Here is a 15980-nt window from a genome sequence, read left to right as displayed (position 1 = left end):
AGCACCCAAAAGGAGAGAGAGAACAAAAGGGAATGCCCTGCCACAGAGGCAGGGTGGGATGGAGGGGTGGGGGGTGGGATACTGGGCTCACTGATGGAGAATGGGCACTGGTGGAGGGATGGGTACTCGATATTGTATAACTGAAACCCAAGCACAAAAACTTGTAAGTCCACAACTGTACCTCATGGTGTTTCACTAATTTAAAAATTAAAAAAAAGCCCCTTCTTCACCAGTCACCCACCCCTTTGGTTTGGGGCTGTTTTTTTTTTTCCCTTCTGCTAGAGGATCACGGACTAGTGTTGAACTTTGGTAGCCCCTATGCCCGGGGTCTGCAAAAATGCCAGCCCCAGATTACTCCAAAAGCCTTTCCGTGGAACCCTGGCCATGTAATTGCTGCCATCCCGAGCGGGGAGGAGGACCTGATCTCCTTTCATGCCAAAGGACCAGGAGCTAAAATGCACGGGCACGCGGAGAGCGCGTGGGCCAGGAGCGCCCCGGCAAGCCCGGTTCACAATTTCATCAGGGAATTTCGGTCCCCTGGGCCTGCCTGCAGGTCAGGGCTGATGATGCACAAGGACGAAGGGCCGGGGTCACCTTGGCGGCCCCAGGACGCAGTGCGCAGGCGCGGGGGGGGGGGGCGCTCTCGCGGCCCCCACCACGCGGCCCCGCCTGGGAGGGTCCGGGTGCGCGACCCCCATCGCGGTGGGGCCGAGGAGGCCGCCCGCAGCTCGCGGCGCGGGGGGCGCGCCGCCGGGCCGGACCGCGAAGGTCGTCGGAAGGTCGCGGGGCCGGACGGGCAGCGCGGGAGCGACGCCGAGTGCGTGCAGGACTCGGAGGACGTGACGGAGCCCCGCGCGCTCATGTCGGCCGCGCCACCGCGCCCTCCCCTGGGCGCCAGAGCCGAGCACTGGGCTCAACGCGGGGTCCAGGCGCTGGGGCAGGGGGCGCTCTCCATAGTCCGAGGCCTCGACGGCGGGGGCAACCCGACCCCTGCCCCGTAGCACCCCGCCTCCTGCCTCCTCCGGCCGTCGACCCCCGCCCCTCGCCGCCGCCCGGAAGACCGCGGCCCCGCCCCTCTTCCGAGGAGTGACGGCGCGCCGGGCCAATGAAGGCGCGCGGGGGCGGGGCTCGAGGGCGGGTTCTGGGCGGGAAATGGGCGGGTCTTTCCCGGGCTGGGCCGGAAGTGGGGTGAGGCGACGCGGAGGCGAGCCCCGGCGACGACGAGTCCTCAGATCGCCCCGCTAGTCGCTCGCGTCGCTGGCAGCATCCTCAAGCTTCTCTCCCGGGTGCCCCGTGCCGACGGCCAGGTCAGGGGCTCGGGGAGGGCTGGCGGGCCCGGGCTGCGGGCGCGGGTCGGCGAGCGCTGCGCGGCGACAGAGCCGCGTTTCTGAAGGGGGTCGGGGGGTCGTTGGGGGATCGCGGGGCGGGGGTGGGCCCGCCGATGGGGGTGGGAAACGGCCGGTGCCACCCCGTGCCCGGGATGGCCAGACCCGTTCCAAAATGGAGTCGGGGCCGCTGGAAGGGGCGAGGCCGGCAGCCGCCGCCCCCTCCCCCGCTGGCGGGCCCCGCGCGGGCGGCCCGGCGGGTGACTGAGGAGCAGTTTCCTCAGGGGCCGCCCTACGGGGACCGCGCCCCGATGGGGCAACAGCGGCCCGGCTCGGCGTGTGGAGAAAGTTCCCCCGCCCGTGCCCCTCAGCGCCCCTGAGCGAAGGTTCCTGGCCGTCAGATGCCTTAGGCGGGTGTGATTGTCACCATTACTTTTTTTTTAATGAAATCAGTTAAGTACCTATGATGCCACAAATGAAGCTAGAGGAGTCGAGGTATTCGAAATCACCTGCGATCTGGACTTGAGCGGTGGCTTGGGCAGGGGGACCGGAGACTGGAAATGGACTGAGGAGAATTGGGGGTGATGGGGGTGTTACCGCGGGTTCCAGCGTTTGCGGAAACAAAGTTGAGAGTGTGTTTGTGTATTTGTGTGTGTGTGTGTGTGCGCGCGCGCGCTCGCGCCTTTGCACTACCACTGAGCCAGAGCCCTGGCCCCCCAACCAGAAAAAAAAGTTGAGAATTTCTGTGTGTGTGTGTGCGTGCATGTGCGTGCGTGTGCGCGTGCCTTTGTGCCTTTGCTCCATCACTGAACCACAGCCCTGGCCCCCTAACCAAAAAAAAAAAAATTTTTTTTAAATGAGAAATATTTAAATACATTTTCTCTTTTGCCAAGATAGTAGAGAGCGGCTGGAGACCTTTCGGTTAGATAATGAATGAAACTCCATTATTGCCAGGACATCCGAGCTACAGAAATGATTTCAGGATCTAATTCTGAAGCTTGGAAAAAAAAAAAAAAGAAATGGTGCCACTTGCTGCCTCAGAACATTCCAGAGGAGATATTGGAGAGGAGCCCAGCCAGCTCAGGGCTCCTGAACACTAATTCTGCCCCCTCTTATCCACTCAGTTGTTTTACTGAAGGGTTGGGGGAGGGGGCCGGGGTTAGTTGGGGGGGGTTGCTTTGAGGGCTTGCTACTTGCTCTTTGCCAATCTTTTTTTTTTTTTTTTAATTTATTTTCCCCCTCACTCACTCACTCTGCAGATCTTTTAAGTGTTTTCTCTGGAAGCCTCTTTCCTTGGAAAGTGGAATCTTTTCTGTAGTTACAAATTACAGTTTATAATTTTTTTTTAAATTATGGGCCAGAGACATAGTACAACAGGCAAGGCATATGGCTGCTCTGAATTAGACTCATTGCACCACATACGGTCCCTTGAGCCCCACCAGTAATGATCCCTAAATGCAGAGCTAGGAGTAAGCCCTGACCTCCGCTGGGTGTGGCTCCTAAAAAAATTCTTGAAAATTTTTTATTATTGTAAAAGTAGTATTCTTGTATGGTATGTAGGATGTTGAGGATCAAAAGCAGGGCCTGACACGTATAAGGCGAGTGTTCTGCTGTTCTACTTCTAACAAGGTCCCTATCCCCATAATTCATTTCTAAATTTATTTATAAATACTATTTAGATGTCATGGTGTGTCATCGTATCTTGCCACCACCCTGAGTGCTGTGGTATTGGAACGCCCCAAGGCTGACAGTGGTGAAGATGTTGGAGCCCTCTCTTGTCCTCCAAGGGCAATGTTCTGATTCTTCTCCATCCACTAGTTGAACATCTGCATCCTCATTAACTTGATGACTTACTCCCAGCCTTCCCAATCACTGGCCCACTGCACATAAAGTTTTCTTCCTGGAACCTCTATGCTGCCCGTTTTGAGGCGGTTTTACTTGTGACCTTCATGTCCCCTTGCACCATCTCCATTTGGTGCCAGTTGTTAAGGTTCAGTCGTGGCCGAGAATGCTTGGAGACTGCCACCCTTCCGCGCCTTCCCTTCATATCCTCCTTCCTGTTCAATCTCAGTTCTTCTTGCTGCCCCCATGTTCAGGTTTTCCTCCCTGCTAGGGCTTGAGGCCTTGCAGGCAGGACTCAACCCAGTTTTTAGGAACAGTTCCCAGGGTGTTCCCCTTCAACCAGTTTCTGGCACCCCCTGTTTTGTCCCAGTCGCAGGTTACTCAGATTGCGGCCCGGAGTGGCAGAACCAGGGTGGCATCATTTCACGAAAAATGCTTTTCCCACAGACCAGCACCATGTCTATTCTCAAGATCCACGCCAGGGAGATCTTTGATTCTCGTGGGAACCCCACGGTGGAGGTCGATCTCTGCACTGCAAAAGGTGGGTGCCCTCCTGTGTCTCAGCTAAGGATCAGCCTGGTAGTGGGGCCCTTCGTTGCCCCTGCCCCTGCTGGTCGCTGTGGGTGTTGGGGCGGGACAGCCCGAGGCCTGGGCTGGCTGCTCTGTGTGTTTGAAAGAGCACGGGGAGGGCTCTGGGTCAGCAGGTCAGTGTGGTGATGCCATGTGGCCTCAGCCGCTGCCCTGACACTTGAGCAAGCAGAGAGAGTGTGATAAGATGGCACCACCTCTCCGGGAACAAGGAGGGCAGGGGAGAGCCCTTAGCCTGGGCTCGGAGACAGTCTTCACTGCCTCCTGGGGTAGTCAGGAGACTTGGGTTATTTTCTGACTAACTCCCTCCTAGGAGTTAGCCCATGTGGAACAAGAATAGACGGACTTACCAAAGACCCTCGTTTTAAGGAAGTCTGGTGCCAGAGGGCTGGAACTATAGCACAATGGGTGGGGCACTTACCTTGCATGTCACCAACACCAGTTTGATCCTCTGTACTTCATAGAGTCCCTAAGCCCACATCCACAGGAGTGATTCCTGAGAGCAGAGCCAGGACTAAGCCATTAGCACAAGCAGATGTGTCCAGAAACCCCCACGCCTATCCCCCTACCCCCCCCAAAAAAAGAAGAAAAATCCAGTGTCAAACTGAAGGGGGGGGGGTGCTGGAGTGCCTGTTCTGTTCCCAGCACAAACTGGAAGAAGGAAATCCAGTGCCTGCTGGGTCTGACTAGCCTCCAGCTATGCTCTGTCTCTGCTCCCTCTGCCCCTTCGCAGTGGCCTAGTGGCCAGGTGGGCGAGGTTCAGAGTTTGAGCCTGAGCATGCAGGGGAGCTGAGTCAGGCTGAATCACTGGCCTGGCAGTCCGCCCCCAGCCCTGCCCTTCTTTACCCCTCCCCAGGGAAAGGAGGCTCCTGAGTGTCATTCACCAGACCAAAATTGGGACAGAGTGGCCCTGGGGGCTGGGGGAGTGCTGTGGCCACACTGCAGGCTGCTCCTATCATGCACTGCTGTCTCTGCTATGGCCCTTGGCCTTGCCACTGGGAATTAGTGAATTCCCAAAAGACCAGTCCCGAGACACTGTTCATTGTAGGGGAGGGGACTTTTTTTTTTTTTTTTTTGAGACACTTCAAAATGGTTAAAAGTACGGGATGGAGCCTTGCGTATGGCCGACCGGGTTTTTGTCCCTGGCATCCGCTATAATCCCCCGAGCCTAACAGGAAGTGATCCCTGACCAGAGAGCCAGGATTAAACCTTGCACAATCAGGTGTGACCCCAAAAATAAAAAAAAAAAAAGATTAAAAATATTTTACAAAGTTTAGCTTTCTCCCCCAGGCCTCGGTTCTTGTTTAAAATAAAAAACATGAAGAGGGCCCAAAGCAGTAGTACAGTGGGTAGTGTGGGTAGTGGTAGTAGCAGTGGGTAGTGTGCTTGCTTGGCATGCAGCACGCCTGGTTCGGTTCAATTCCTGACACCACATATGGTCCCCCAAGCCCTGCCAGGAGTGATCCCTGAGCTCAGAGCTAAGAGGAAGCCCTGAGTGCACCCAGGTGTAGACAAAAGAAAATCACGCACAAAAAAGCATGAGGGGCTGGAGAGGCACTGTAGTGCATAAGGCGCTTGCTTTACATGCCCAGCAGCACGCCTGGTCCCTTGAGCACCACAAGGGTTGGTCCAAACACTCCCCTAAAGAAATGGAAAGGGAGGGCTAGATTGATAGTACAGCAGGTACAGTGCCTTTCCTTGCACACAGCCAACCCAGATTCAATCCCCAGCACCCCATATAGCCCCCTGAGCTGCTGTGCCCTCAAAACCGAAAAAAAAAGAATACAGGCTGAAGAGCTGATGACGTCTGCATTCTTCCCTGGAATTGCAGTTCCAGGTGCTGCAGCCTGCCCTGTTGTCACCCAGAGCCACCCTCCCTGGTTACACTCGGTGCCCAAAGTCCAGGGTCTGCATTAGCGTCAGCACCACCTGGGTCAGGCCTGCGTCAGGAGGACCTATGTCCTCAGCACCTGTCTCACCCATCATTAACCACAATAAAAGTCATTGTCTTCATAAAGGAAGAGGTGTGGGCCCCGAGAGATAGTGCAGTACAGAAGTCTCTTGCTTCCAGTGCTGTTGGCACTGAGGGCTCACTCCCGAGGTCCCCTGGATGTGGCCCACGAATAAGCTGCTGCTCCAGTCACCTCCTTATCACAAGCCTACTGACAGGCTCTGTCTCAGGGGTGGCCGAACATCCTGTACTCCCTCGCCTCCCTGACTTTGCCTGTCCTTGCTTCACTGCCTTGGAGTCCCAGGTTGCAGCCAGTGGCAAGTGTTTGCACTGTATAGACACTTGCCACCACTGGGTCAGTGTCCCATCAGGTTCCTTCCGAATCCTGTTTCTTCTTATCCTCAGAAGTTGCCATCTGAGCACCATGACAGCCCTTGCCAGAACTCATTTTTACTGACTTCCTGTTGAAATGATAGAGCTTTGCCTATTGTTATGTTCAATAAGATGCTGAACTTCTTCCCTGGACTGAGGAAACTGTGAGATCAGTCTCAGGCACCACCTGGCCCCTAGCAGCATCCAGTGTGGCCCCTGGAGTAACAGTTCATCCCCCCTTTCCTTGGGTGGGAGGTGTTTTGCGGCCCACTCCTAGTCTGTTGAGCTCAGCTGTACAGGCCTTGAGGTTCCATGTTTGGGACTGGTGGTACTATGGTCACTAGGACCATATGCTGCAGTGCTTAGGGAATCAGTGCTAAGGATCACATTTGGGTCTTTTTATCAGCGTAGATGCCAGAGAGACTCCTAGTGTCCCTGTGGGGCAGCTCTGCCAGGGGGGTGGCCCACAGGGCCCAGCAGGGAGCTTGTTGGAGACTGTGATTTAATGAGGCCCCTAGGCGCTGCCCATGCATGTGACAGTGTAAAAAGCAGCCGCTTCAGCCGTCCACCCCACAGCGATTCTCACCACAGTGAAGGCCATCACTGTAGAGCTTGCTTGGGGGGCGGGGGGAGGGTGGGGCCCTGTGCCTCAGCTGCCGGTGCTCAGTGCAGCTTCTGACTTGTTCGAGACCTTGTGTCTCAGAGAATTATCACTTGGCACGTAGAGTCCCAGGAAGATGAGTGGCAGGACAAAGACCATGGGACCCCAGTTGGGAGGAAGAAACTCTGCTGAAGGCCTGTGTTAATACCATTTCTTCTGCCCACCCCCTGTGTGCAGGTCTTTTCAGAGCTGCTGTGCCCAGTGGGGCCTCAACTGGCATCTATGAGGCCCTGGAGCTGCGGGACAATGACAAGACACGCTACTTGGGAAAAGGTACGAGGCGGGCTGAGCGTCTCTTCCTGCTGCACCCCATCTGCCTGGCCTGACCCCACTGGTACCGTTTGGGAGTGCCCTGATTTGGGCCAGGGTGCTGCCAGAGAGTGCACTGTCATGCTTGGTAGAGCCAGGTATTGGCTCAGGGTTCACGGCTAGAGCTCGAATGTTCCTCTGGGAAGAGCTGGCGAGGCTGGGCCTCAGGTTAACCAGCGCCAAAGGCAAAACTGGCCATGTCCTCCCCCAGCTGAGGGGGAGCTGTTGGGGGTCGGGTCAGTGATCTGTGGTGGACTCGGTGCTCGCCTCATTTGCCCCGGTGGCAGGTCCCCACTTTCCAACATCGCCGTGGTCAGTGGCCTCCAGAAGGTCCCTGTTTTCCCTCTTCTGTGCTGCTTGTGGTGGGGGGAGGGAGGCCACTCTGAGGAAAGGTCTCAGGGCAGCAGTAAGGGGACTTGTGGGGTACTGAGCCAGTCATAGAGGCTGTGCCAGGGGGCCAGTGCAGGTCTGTAGCAGCGTTTCTGCCTGTTTCCTCTCCCTGCGCCTCCCTCTGGCCTGTCCTCCTCTGAGTCTGTCTTTCTCCTTCTCTGTCAATCTCTGTGGTCAGGCGTCTCCAGACCTGTTAAGTATATTAATGAGTTCCTGGCTCCAGCCCTGTGCACGCAGGTAACGCACGCCTGGGCTGCCTGCAGCTGGACCTGCCAGTGCATGGGCTTGACTAACCTCCCTCACAGCTAAGGCCGTTGCTCTGTGTGGCTCTAACCCGGGGCTCCGGGCTCCGAACACTCAGACTGGGCCAGAAAGTTCGCCGGTGGGCTGGGGTGGGGTGAGTGAGGTGGGGGAAGACGGGGTCCTGAGCCCACCACTGAGTGGGGGGCCCCAGTCGGGCTGCTGCAACCGGCGCTCGTCCAGGTCAGTAATGTGCCCGATTTCCTTCTAGGTGTCTCACAGGCGGTCGAGCACATCAATAAAACTATTGCGCCTGCCCTGATTAGCAAGGTAGGACCTCAAGAGCCTGGGTCTGTCTGGGCCTGAGAGCCAGGGTGCCTAACCCTGCCCGTGTGCCCACATCTAACTGCATGTGGACTAGGTGTAGTCTCGGGAGAGACGGAAGGGGGCCAGGCTCTGCCCTCATCTCCCCGGGCCATCAGGGTCCCCACTGGAGAGGGACTCAGGGGTCTGATGTGGTCTCTGTGGTGACTGGCTCATTCTTCATCAAATTGTCTATTGAAATTTGGGGATTTTGTCTATTTGGGGGCTACACCTGGTGGCTTGGGGGATTACCCCTGGCTCTATACTCAAGAATCACTCCTGGCAGTGCTCAGGGGACCATATGGGATGGCGGAGATTGAACCCGTGTTGGCTGCCTTGCAAGGCAAGCGCCCTGCCAGCTATCCTGTCTCTCCAGCACCTTCTACTGAGTCCTTTGAGGATTTCTCTTTTGGTGCTGGTGGGGAGGGGGCCCAGTTATGGCCAGTGGTTTGGATGGCTGTTTCTAGCTTTCCCCCCCCCCCCCCTTAAATTTTTGGGCCACACTTGGCAGTGCATGCTCAGGTTACTCCTGGTGATGCTCAGAGGACCATGTGGGATGCTGGGGTTTGAATCCGGGTTGACCATGTGCAGGGCAAAAGCCCTCCCCACTGTGCTATTGCTCTGGCCCTGTTTCTAGCTCTGTGCTCCCAATTGCCCCCAAGTAGTGCTGCCTTGGATGGCACTGGGGCATAGGATGGCAGGTGTCCTGACCCTGTGCTCTCTCTGCCCAAACACAAACGTCTTATCTCTGAGCCACAGTTTGTCATACAGATAAGAGTTGGGGAGGCACGCACAATCTGGAACCTCTGGGAAGCTTAAGGTCCACCTTTACTCAGCCGCCTCCTATCTACCTTAGCGTTCATTCCATTCTTGCTGCCACCCTTATCCTTGTCACGTGCCTCTTTGGGCGGGATCTAATTGGTCCCTCTGGGCCCACGTTCTCGTTTTCATGGTGAGCTGAACTTGCTATGTTCTTTGTTTCCGGGGAGCACCGCTCCACCAAACACTCAGCGACAGCTTTTCTCAGAGACCACAGACCGATTTGTTAACATGGGGCCGTGGAGTGCTGGACAGGGTTTGCCTCCTGTCTTCCCATCTGTGGCAAGAATCTCGGGTACAGAAGAAGTTTCCGTTGTAATTCAGTTACGAAAATTACGATGAGGGCTGAGCTAGTTCTGCAGCAGGGGTACAGACTTTGCATGCTGGAGCCTTGGTTGGGTTTGATCCACGGCACCGCATGGTCCCCCAAGCACTGCCAGATGTGTCCCCCAAAACAGTAATAAAATAAAATTTTTTGGAGCCAGTTTTCCAGACACCCATTTTATTTGTGATTCCGCCCGGAGTTACTGCTTGCTGTTGGCTTGTCATGAGCAGTTTTGAGCATCCTCCCTTACCTTGAGAACTTCGAGGGGTTGAGCACTGAACCCCAATGCTTAACCCTGGGCCTCTCCACTGTGGGACCCCTCGGTCTCAGAGGAAGACTTCCCCCCGACAGAAAGGGAAGGTGGTTTGGGCCTCCCCGTTTCCTTTGGTTTGCAGAATGAGTCTAAGCACAGGGGACTAGACACTGCAGTGTTTGTGTTCTTTGGTGGGGTCAGAGGTCATGGAGTGACCCTGCTCCCTCATGCAGTATGTCCTCCTCCCTTGTAGAAGTTGAATGTCGTGGAGCAGGAGAAGATTGACAAGCTGATGATCGAGATGGATGGGACAGAAAACAAATGTGAGTGGCCTGGGAAGGGCTCCAGGAGGTCTTTGAGGTCATTTGGGGAGGCCTCTGATCCCTGACACTGAGCTGTAAGGATTACCCGCTCCTGGGACCAGAGCGACTGTACACCTGCATGCAGGGTTCAGTCCCTGATCACTGCCAGCGGTGGCCCCAAAACCAAAAACAGAAAAAAGAAAAAGTCAAGTTTCTTGCTTACCGTCCAGCATGTGAACAGCAGCCAGGCTACAGCATTCCGTAGGGTCATTAGACAGCTGGTGTTCGATGAAGTGTTTTGGAGTTGCACAGCCAAATGACAGCGCCCCCTCTGTGGTGCAGAGACCAGAGGGGGTGGCATGCTAATGTTTGCGTTTCTCTCTTGCCTGAGAAAAGGTCCAGGGGTGAGAGGAGGCAGCTCAGTGCACGCTCCCAGAAGTTGGGTGCTTCCGGGTGGATGGTGGCGCGAGCACATGCCTTCTCTGATCGTGTGTCTTGTTTTAGCTAAGTTTGGGGCGAATGCCATTCTGGGAGTGTCCCTGGCCGTCTGCAAGGCTGGAGCTGTTGAAAAGGGGGTGCCCCTCTACCGCCACATCGCCGACCTGGCTGGCAATCCTGAGGTCATCCTGCCTGTGCCAGTAAGTGGCTCCTCTCAAGCTCCCCACACAGTTCTGGGGTATGCACTTCCTTTGGAACGAGACCATCCCAGTCTGTCTCTCATCTGGACCTGAAAGTTAGGAGTCAGCTTGGGGGTTCCTGCTGACCTCAACTGCCACTTGCTGAGTGGCCAGAGTTCCCTGTACCTTGTGTCCTGTGGGAGGGATATGGGAGGGTGTATGCCTGAGAGACACGGTTGGGTTGTGGCTGGAGCTGAGGGCCGCCTGCAATGGCAGTGACAGTGAGCCCGGATAGGAGGGGCCCTGCAGGACTTGGCACACCCCTGTAACTCCCGGATGGAGGGACCTGCCTCTTGGGGCTCCTCTGAACCAGATGCCCCACTGCTCTCTCTCCGTGCCAGGCTTTCAATGTCATCAACGGCGGCTCCCATGCTGGCAACAAGCTGGCCATGCAGGAGTTCATGATCCTCCCCGTGGGGGCCTCCAACTTCAGGGAGGCCATGCGCATTGGTGCCGAGGTGTACCACAATCTGAAGAATGTTATCAAGGCCAAGTACGGCAAGGACGCCACCAATGTGGGCGACGAAGGCGGGTTCGCACCCAACATCCTGGAAAATAAGGAAGGTAAAGGCTTGGGGGCGCTGGACTCTTCTCCCCAGTATCCACTGAGCCCTGAGGAACAAGCGGGTGATGCAGCCAGGGAGCGCGGCTCCCACCGGGCTATACCCTGAGCCCTCAGGCACAGCACCCGTGAGGATGGGCAGCAAGGAGCTGGGCCCCGGGGAGTGTGCAGGCATCCTTGCCCAGTGGTGGAGAGAGGCTGAGCGGGAGCTGGGTGACTCCCAGACGGGCCGCAGTCTGGGCGCCCTCTGGTCAGGCCTGCGTTCCCGTGAGTCCCAGGGGTCACAGGGGCTCACCTACCTGCACCACTGTTTGGAGTGCTGGCTGGGTGGAGCAGGGCAGTGAGAAATCCCCTGGCAATCTGCACTCCCCGTGTGGTGCTCGGGCTCTGACTCCACCCTCCTGCCTGGGCCCAGCCCTGGAGCTGCTGAAGGAGGCCATCGGGAAAGCCGGCTACACCGACCAGGTGGTCATCGGCATGGACGTCGCTGCCTCCGAGTTCTTCCGCAGTGGAAAGTACGACCTGGACTTCAAGTCCCCCGATGACCCCAGCCGCTACATCAGCCCCAGCCAGCTGGGCGACCTGTACAAGTCCTTCATCCAGCAGTACCCAGGTGAGTGCTCGGCTGTGTTGCCTACTGACCAAGTAAAAGAATGCTTGATTTTTCATCCCCCCTTTGTCCTGCTCAAAGCTGGGCAGCTTCCCAGTACAGGGGGTTTCAGTTTGGGGGACAAAGCTGGGCAACTTCCCAGTACAGGAGGTTTCAGTTTGGGAAAAATGCACCCTCGTAAATGATTTGTAAATGATGTACGAGGAACAGCACAGTCTCTATGGATATGTCAAAACTGTAACAAAGCAGGCCGCTCCGACCGGTAGCATTAGGTCGAAAGGGTCACCAGGTGGCTGACCAACGGTGCATGGCTCTGCCCACTGTGACTGACCAACGGTGCATGGCTCTATTCATTGTCCCATCCACTTTCCCACGTCCCATCCCCTTTCCTTTCTTTTGGGTGGGTTGTGGAAACATACTTAAGTCTGTACCTGTGCTCTGAATAAACACACGCATTCATGCCATCTCCTGAATGACGGAACCCTGTGTGACTCGAGTGCTGATTTTCACCCTGACGGCCCTCTCCTGGCTCGGCTCTGCAGCGCCGGACGCGGCAGGCTGTGGCAGGGAAGGGCCCCCTGGGAACTGGGCTGGTTTCCGGTGCCTCAGCTTTGAGTCACACCTGAGAGTGAGACCCTCCCAGAGTAGAGGGAACTGAGGCAGACAGGGTTTGCTTCTTGCTGGGCCCAGAGTGGGGCTGCAAGTGCTGCCGTGACCCAGAGTCCCGGGCCGCCCTCCAGGCCCTGACAACACTCGTTGCCTCTGCAGTGGTGTCTATTGAAGACCCCTTCGACCAGGATGACTGGGACGCTTGGAGCAACTTCACCGCCACCGCAGGCATCCAGGTGGTGGGGGATGACCTCACGGTGACCAACCCCAAGCGCATTGCCAAGGCTGTGCAGCAGAAGTCCTGCAACTGCCTGCTGCTGAAGGTCAACCAGATTGGCTCCGTCACCGAGTCCCTGCAGGCGTGAGTGTAGTGTTGCCCGCCCCGTCCCCGGGAGCTGGCCTGCCGTGCCGGAAGGGGACTCAGCCTCTGCTCCCGTCTGCTTCCAGGTGCAAGCTGGCCCAGTCCAACGGCTGGGGCGTCATGGTGTCCCATCGCTCGGGAGAGACGGAAGACACCTTCATCGCTGACCTGGTGGTGGGGCTCTGCACTGGGCAGGTACGGCGCCCTGGGCCTAGGCCTGGCTGCCCTCAGTCCTCCACTGCCTGAGCCCCTCTCTCACCCCACTCCTTGCTAGCACCCGAGACCCCTTTAGAGCTGGCCTCTCTGCTTCCCCCCACGGGCCAGGAAGACTTAATGTCCCCTGTAGATGACCGTGACCTTTCTCTCTTCCAGATCAAGACCGGCGCGCCCTGCCGCTCTGAGCGCTTGGCCAAGTACAACCAGCTCCTCAGGTGAGGCAGGGTCGGGGAGGCAGGTGGAAGGGGAGGTGACATCCCTGGGGCGGGCGCGTGTGGGAACCTTGCTGCTGTCTGATGAGCGCCCTGCTGCAGGGACGCAGCCGGACTCACCTCTGTCACACCTCTGGCCCCACTTAGGGGCTCCAGGGCGCAGCATGACTTGTCCTGCTCCCCTCCCCACACACCTTGTTGTTTTGGGGGTCCAGAACAACCAGCTCGGCTGGGAAACCAGGTGGTGGCAGGGATGGAACACTGGCATGGCCCGTGCTAAACCCACGCGCCTCTCCTGTAGGGGCCCTCGCGCTGTCCCCCCCTTTGTTATGCTTCACCCTGGGAGCTGTTTGGTAGTCAGGGTGCAGGTCTAACGTGTGCCTGCCTGGGGTGCCCAGCTCCCCCACACGCGGGACCCGAGGCATCGCCAGGCCCTACCAATGAACATTCAGCCTGGGAACCCCAGGCCTCCTGAGCACCATTTAAGAGCCACCCCCAAGCATTTGCCTTCTGTCCTGCTGTCCAGACACATCACTGGCGAGAACCCCCCCACTTTCTCTCACACCCTCCTAGTCTTCTCTGGAAAGTTTTAAAACAGATTCCGGCCATCTTAGATTTGCCCTGTGCATGTGTCACATGCTTTCCAGAGTGTCGGGCTTGACTCCCTCCTCAGTGCTGCTGCCTGTGGCAGGAGTCCAGGGCATTACCCCGCCTGCCCGTTGGCTCCACAGGCCTCCGCCCTCCAATGCCTCCTTACTCTCGCGCAGGCTCTAGAGGCTCCCTGCTTTTAGTGTTTACACTGTAGTGTGTGTCCTGGTGCCCTATATGGCATGTCCCTACTCCCGAAGCCATAGCCCCTGCCATGGGTTTTCCTTTTAAAAGTATTGGGTAGGGCTGGAGCCATATAGCACAGTGGGGAGGGCGCTCGCCTTGCACGCAGCCGACCCAGGTTCGATTCCCGACACCCCATATGGTCCCCCGAGCACCACCAGGAGTAAGTCCTGAGTGAAGAGCTGGGAGTAAGCCCTAAACACAACCATGTGGCCTCCAAACAAGAACAATAAAAATTGGGGAGTGGGCTAGAGAGATGATTTTGATGCTGAGAGCATGGCTCCCCAAGCACCACTGGGAGCAGCCCCTGAGCACTGGAGCTGGTGTGGCGGGGAGACAATTCAAACACCTGGTGTGCGTTCATTGCATGCAGTGGTCTGGGTTCCATCCCTGCACTGCCTGGTACCCGCCCCCCCAGAACATTGGAGAACACTGCTGGGCATGACCCCCAAACAAAAGGAAGCCATTTGGGGAGAAGAGAGATAGTCTAAGAGCCCCCAATCTAGAGCACTGAGCTAGGATAAGCACCTCAGTACCATCATATGTGACCCCGAAACTTAAGAAGGTAACCATAATTTTGATGTTTCAAGAAATAGCAATCCTGGGCCCTTGTTCTGCTTTGAACCTCATTGCGCCTCAGGCATGGGTGCGGGGACAGACCTCACTCCATTCCTCCCAGCTCAGAGGATCTTGTGGCCGGTGACTTCCCGGACAGCTGAGTCTCTGGTGGGGAAAATTCCCACCTCGAGACCTGACCCCTGCACTCCCCCTGCAGGATTGAAGAGGAACTGGGCAGCAAGGCCAAGTATGCCGGCCGGAAGTTCAGAAACCCCCTGAAATAGGCCCTCCAGGCAGCAGCCAGCCGCTGAGCCCCAGCCCCTGCCCCACTGGGGGCAGCCCGGGCCCAGCACTGCTTGCGGGTCTCTGGCACCTCCCGCCCGCCATATGCTCGCCGCTTCCGTAGAACCACGGCCGGCCCAGCTGTGATCACGTGCTGCACCGTCATTGTCGTCGTGTCGTTGCTGCTGCCCCACGTCTGGAGCTGTGTGTGTGTCCATAGTGTCATCTCAGAAGGGCCCAGGCAAGCTCCCCGTGATTTTGTGTGCAGAATAAATAATAAAACGAGCCCAGTGACCCGTAGGAAAACTGTTGCGTTTGTGCGTGGGTCTGACGTGAGCCTGCTGTCCTTCCCCTCGCTGTCCTTGAGACTCCACCTCAGACGCCCCTAGAAAAAGTACGAATAGAGGACTCTGTGTCACTCAATGCCATCTGCCCCCAGGACAGCTGGAGGCTGTGGGGCTGGAGTGACAGACAGTACAGCAGGGAGGGCATTTGCCTTACACATGACCACCTGGGTTCGATCCCCAGCGTGCTCTATGGTCCCCCAAGCACTGGCAGGAGTAATCCTGAGTGCAGAGCCAGGAGCGACCTATGAGCATCGCCTGACGTAACCCCCAAACATAATGGCCTCATTTATGATCCCCTGAGCACATCCAGCAGTGAGCACTGTGCCAGTAATATGTAGTCCTTGGCTCTGCCAGGCGTGACTGTCTCAGAGATCATTTGTGGGGGGAGGGCTGGCATGGAGTGCAGAGGTGAAGGTGTTGACCCGCCCCTTCGGAAGCTGCCTCTGCACGCTGGCACAGCAGCTCCCTATCCTGCTTCTGTCAGCTGAACAGGAGCACCTTTCCACGAGTAATGTCAGCATTTCCCAGTGCTTGGACTTGAAAACTGGCAGAGAGAGACATTTGTCACTCCAGGGTCAAAGGGCCGATGCAGGTGCTGGTGTTGGGCCTGGAAAGCTGTGAGCTGAACCCCAGCGTCAGGGCGGAGCCAGACCCAGACTCGGGATAGAGACTAGCCCTGCCCGCTGGCCCCGCACTGGATTTCACAAGACCTGGAAAGTGGCCCTTGACAGCACGGCTTCCTGGTCTCTGGGTTGCTGCGTGGTGTCTTGCCTTTTATCTTATCTTTTAAAAATTTAACTTCATGGGGCCAGAGCAATTAGTGAAATGGGTAAGGCATTTCCTTGCATACAATTGATCTGGTTCATTCCATGGCACTCCATATGATCTCCCAAGCACTGCCAGTAGTGATCCCTGGGCACTGCTAGGTATGGCCCCCAAACAAAAACAATTAAAATTTAACTTGATATTACAAAT

The 15980-nt window shown here is 56.9% G+C and overlaps 1 protein-coding gene across 1 annotated transcript; it reads left to right on the top strand.

Moving 5' to 3' along the window:
* The first annotated feature begins 1161 nt into the window (after positions 1-1161).
* On the top strand, positions 1162-14964 carry ENO1 (enolase 1). The gene is made up of 12 exons (XM_056125212.1): positions 1162-1307; positions 3615-3708; positions 6917-7012; positions 7950-8008; positions 9692-9761; positions 10245-10378; positions 10759-10981; positions 11395-11592; positions 12358-12559; positions 12646-12754; positions 12932-12990; positions 14594-14964. Exons 2-12 carry the CDS (start codon positions 3624-3626, stop codon positions 14658-14660), a joined length of 1302 nt encoding a protein of 433 aa, XP_055981187.1. The 5' UTR covers positions 1162-1307; positions 3615-3623; the 3' UTR covers positions 14661-14964.
* Positions 14965-15980: the final 1016 nt, after the last annotated feature.

Source organism: Sorex fumeus, unplaced genomic scaffold, assembly GCF_029834395.1.
Source record: "Sorex fumeus unplaced genomic scaffold, SorFum_2.1 ptg000054l, whole genome shotgun sequence".
NCBI lineage: Eukaryota > Metazoa > Chordata > Mammalia > Eulipotyphla > Soricidae > Sorex > Sorex fumeus.
This window is presented reverse-complemented; position numbering and strand designations above follow the sequence as displayed.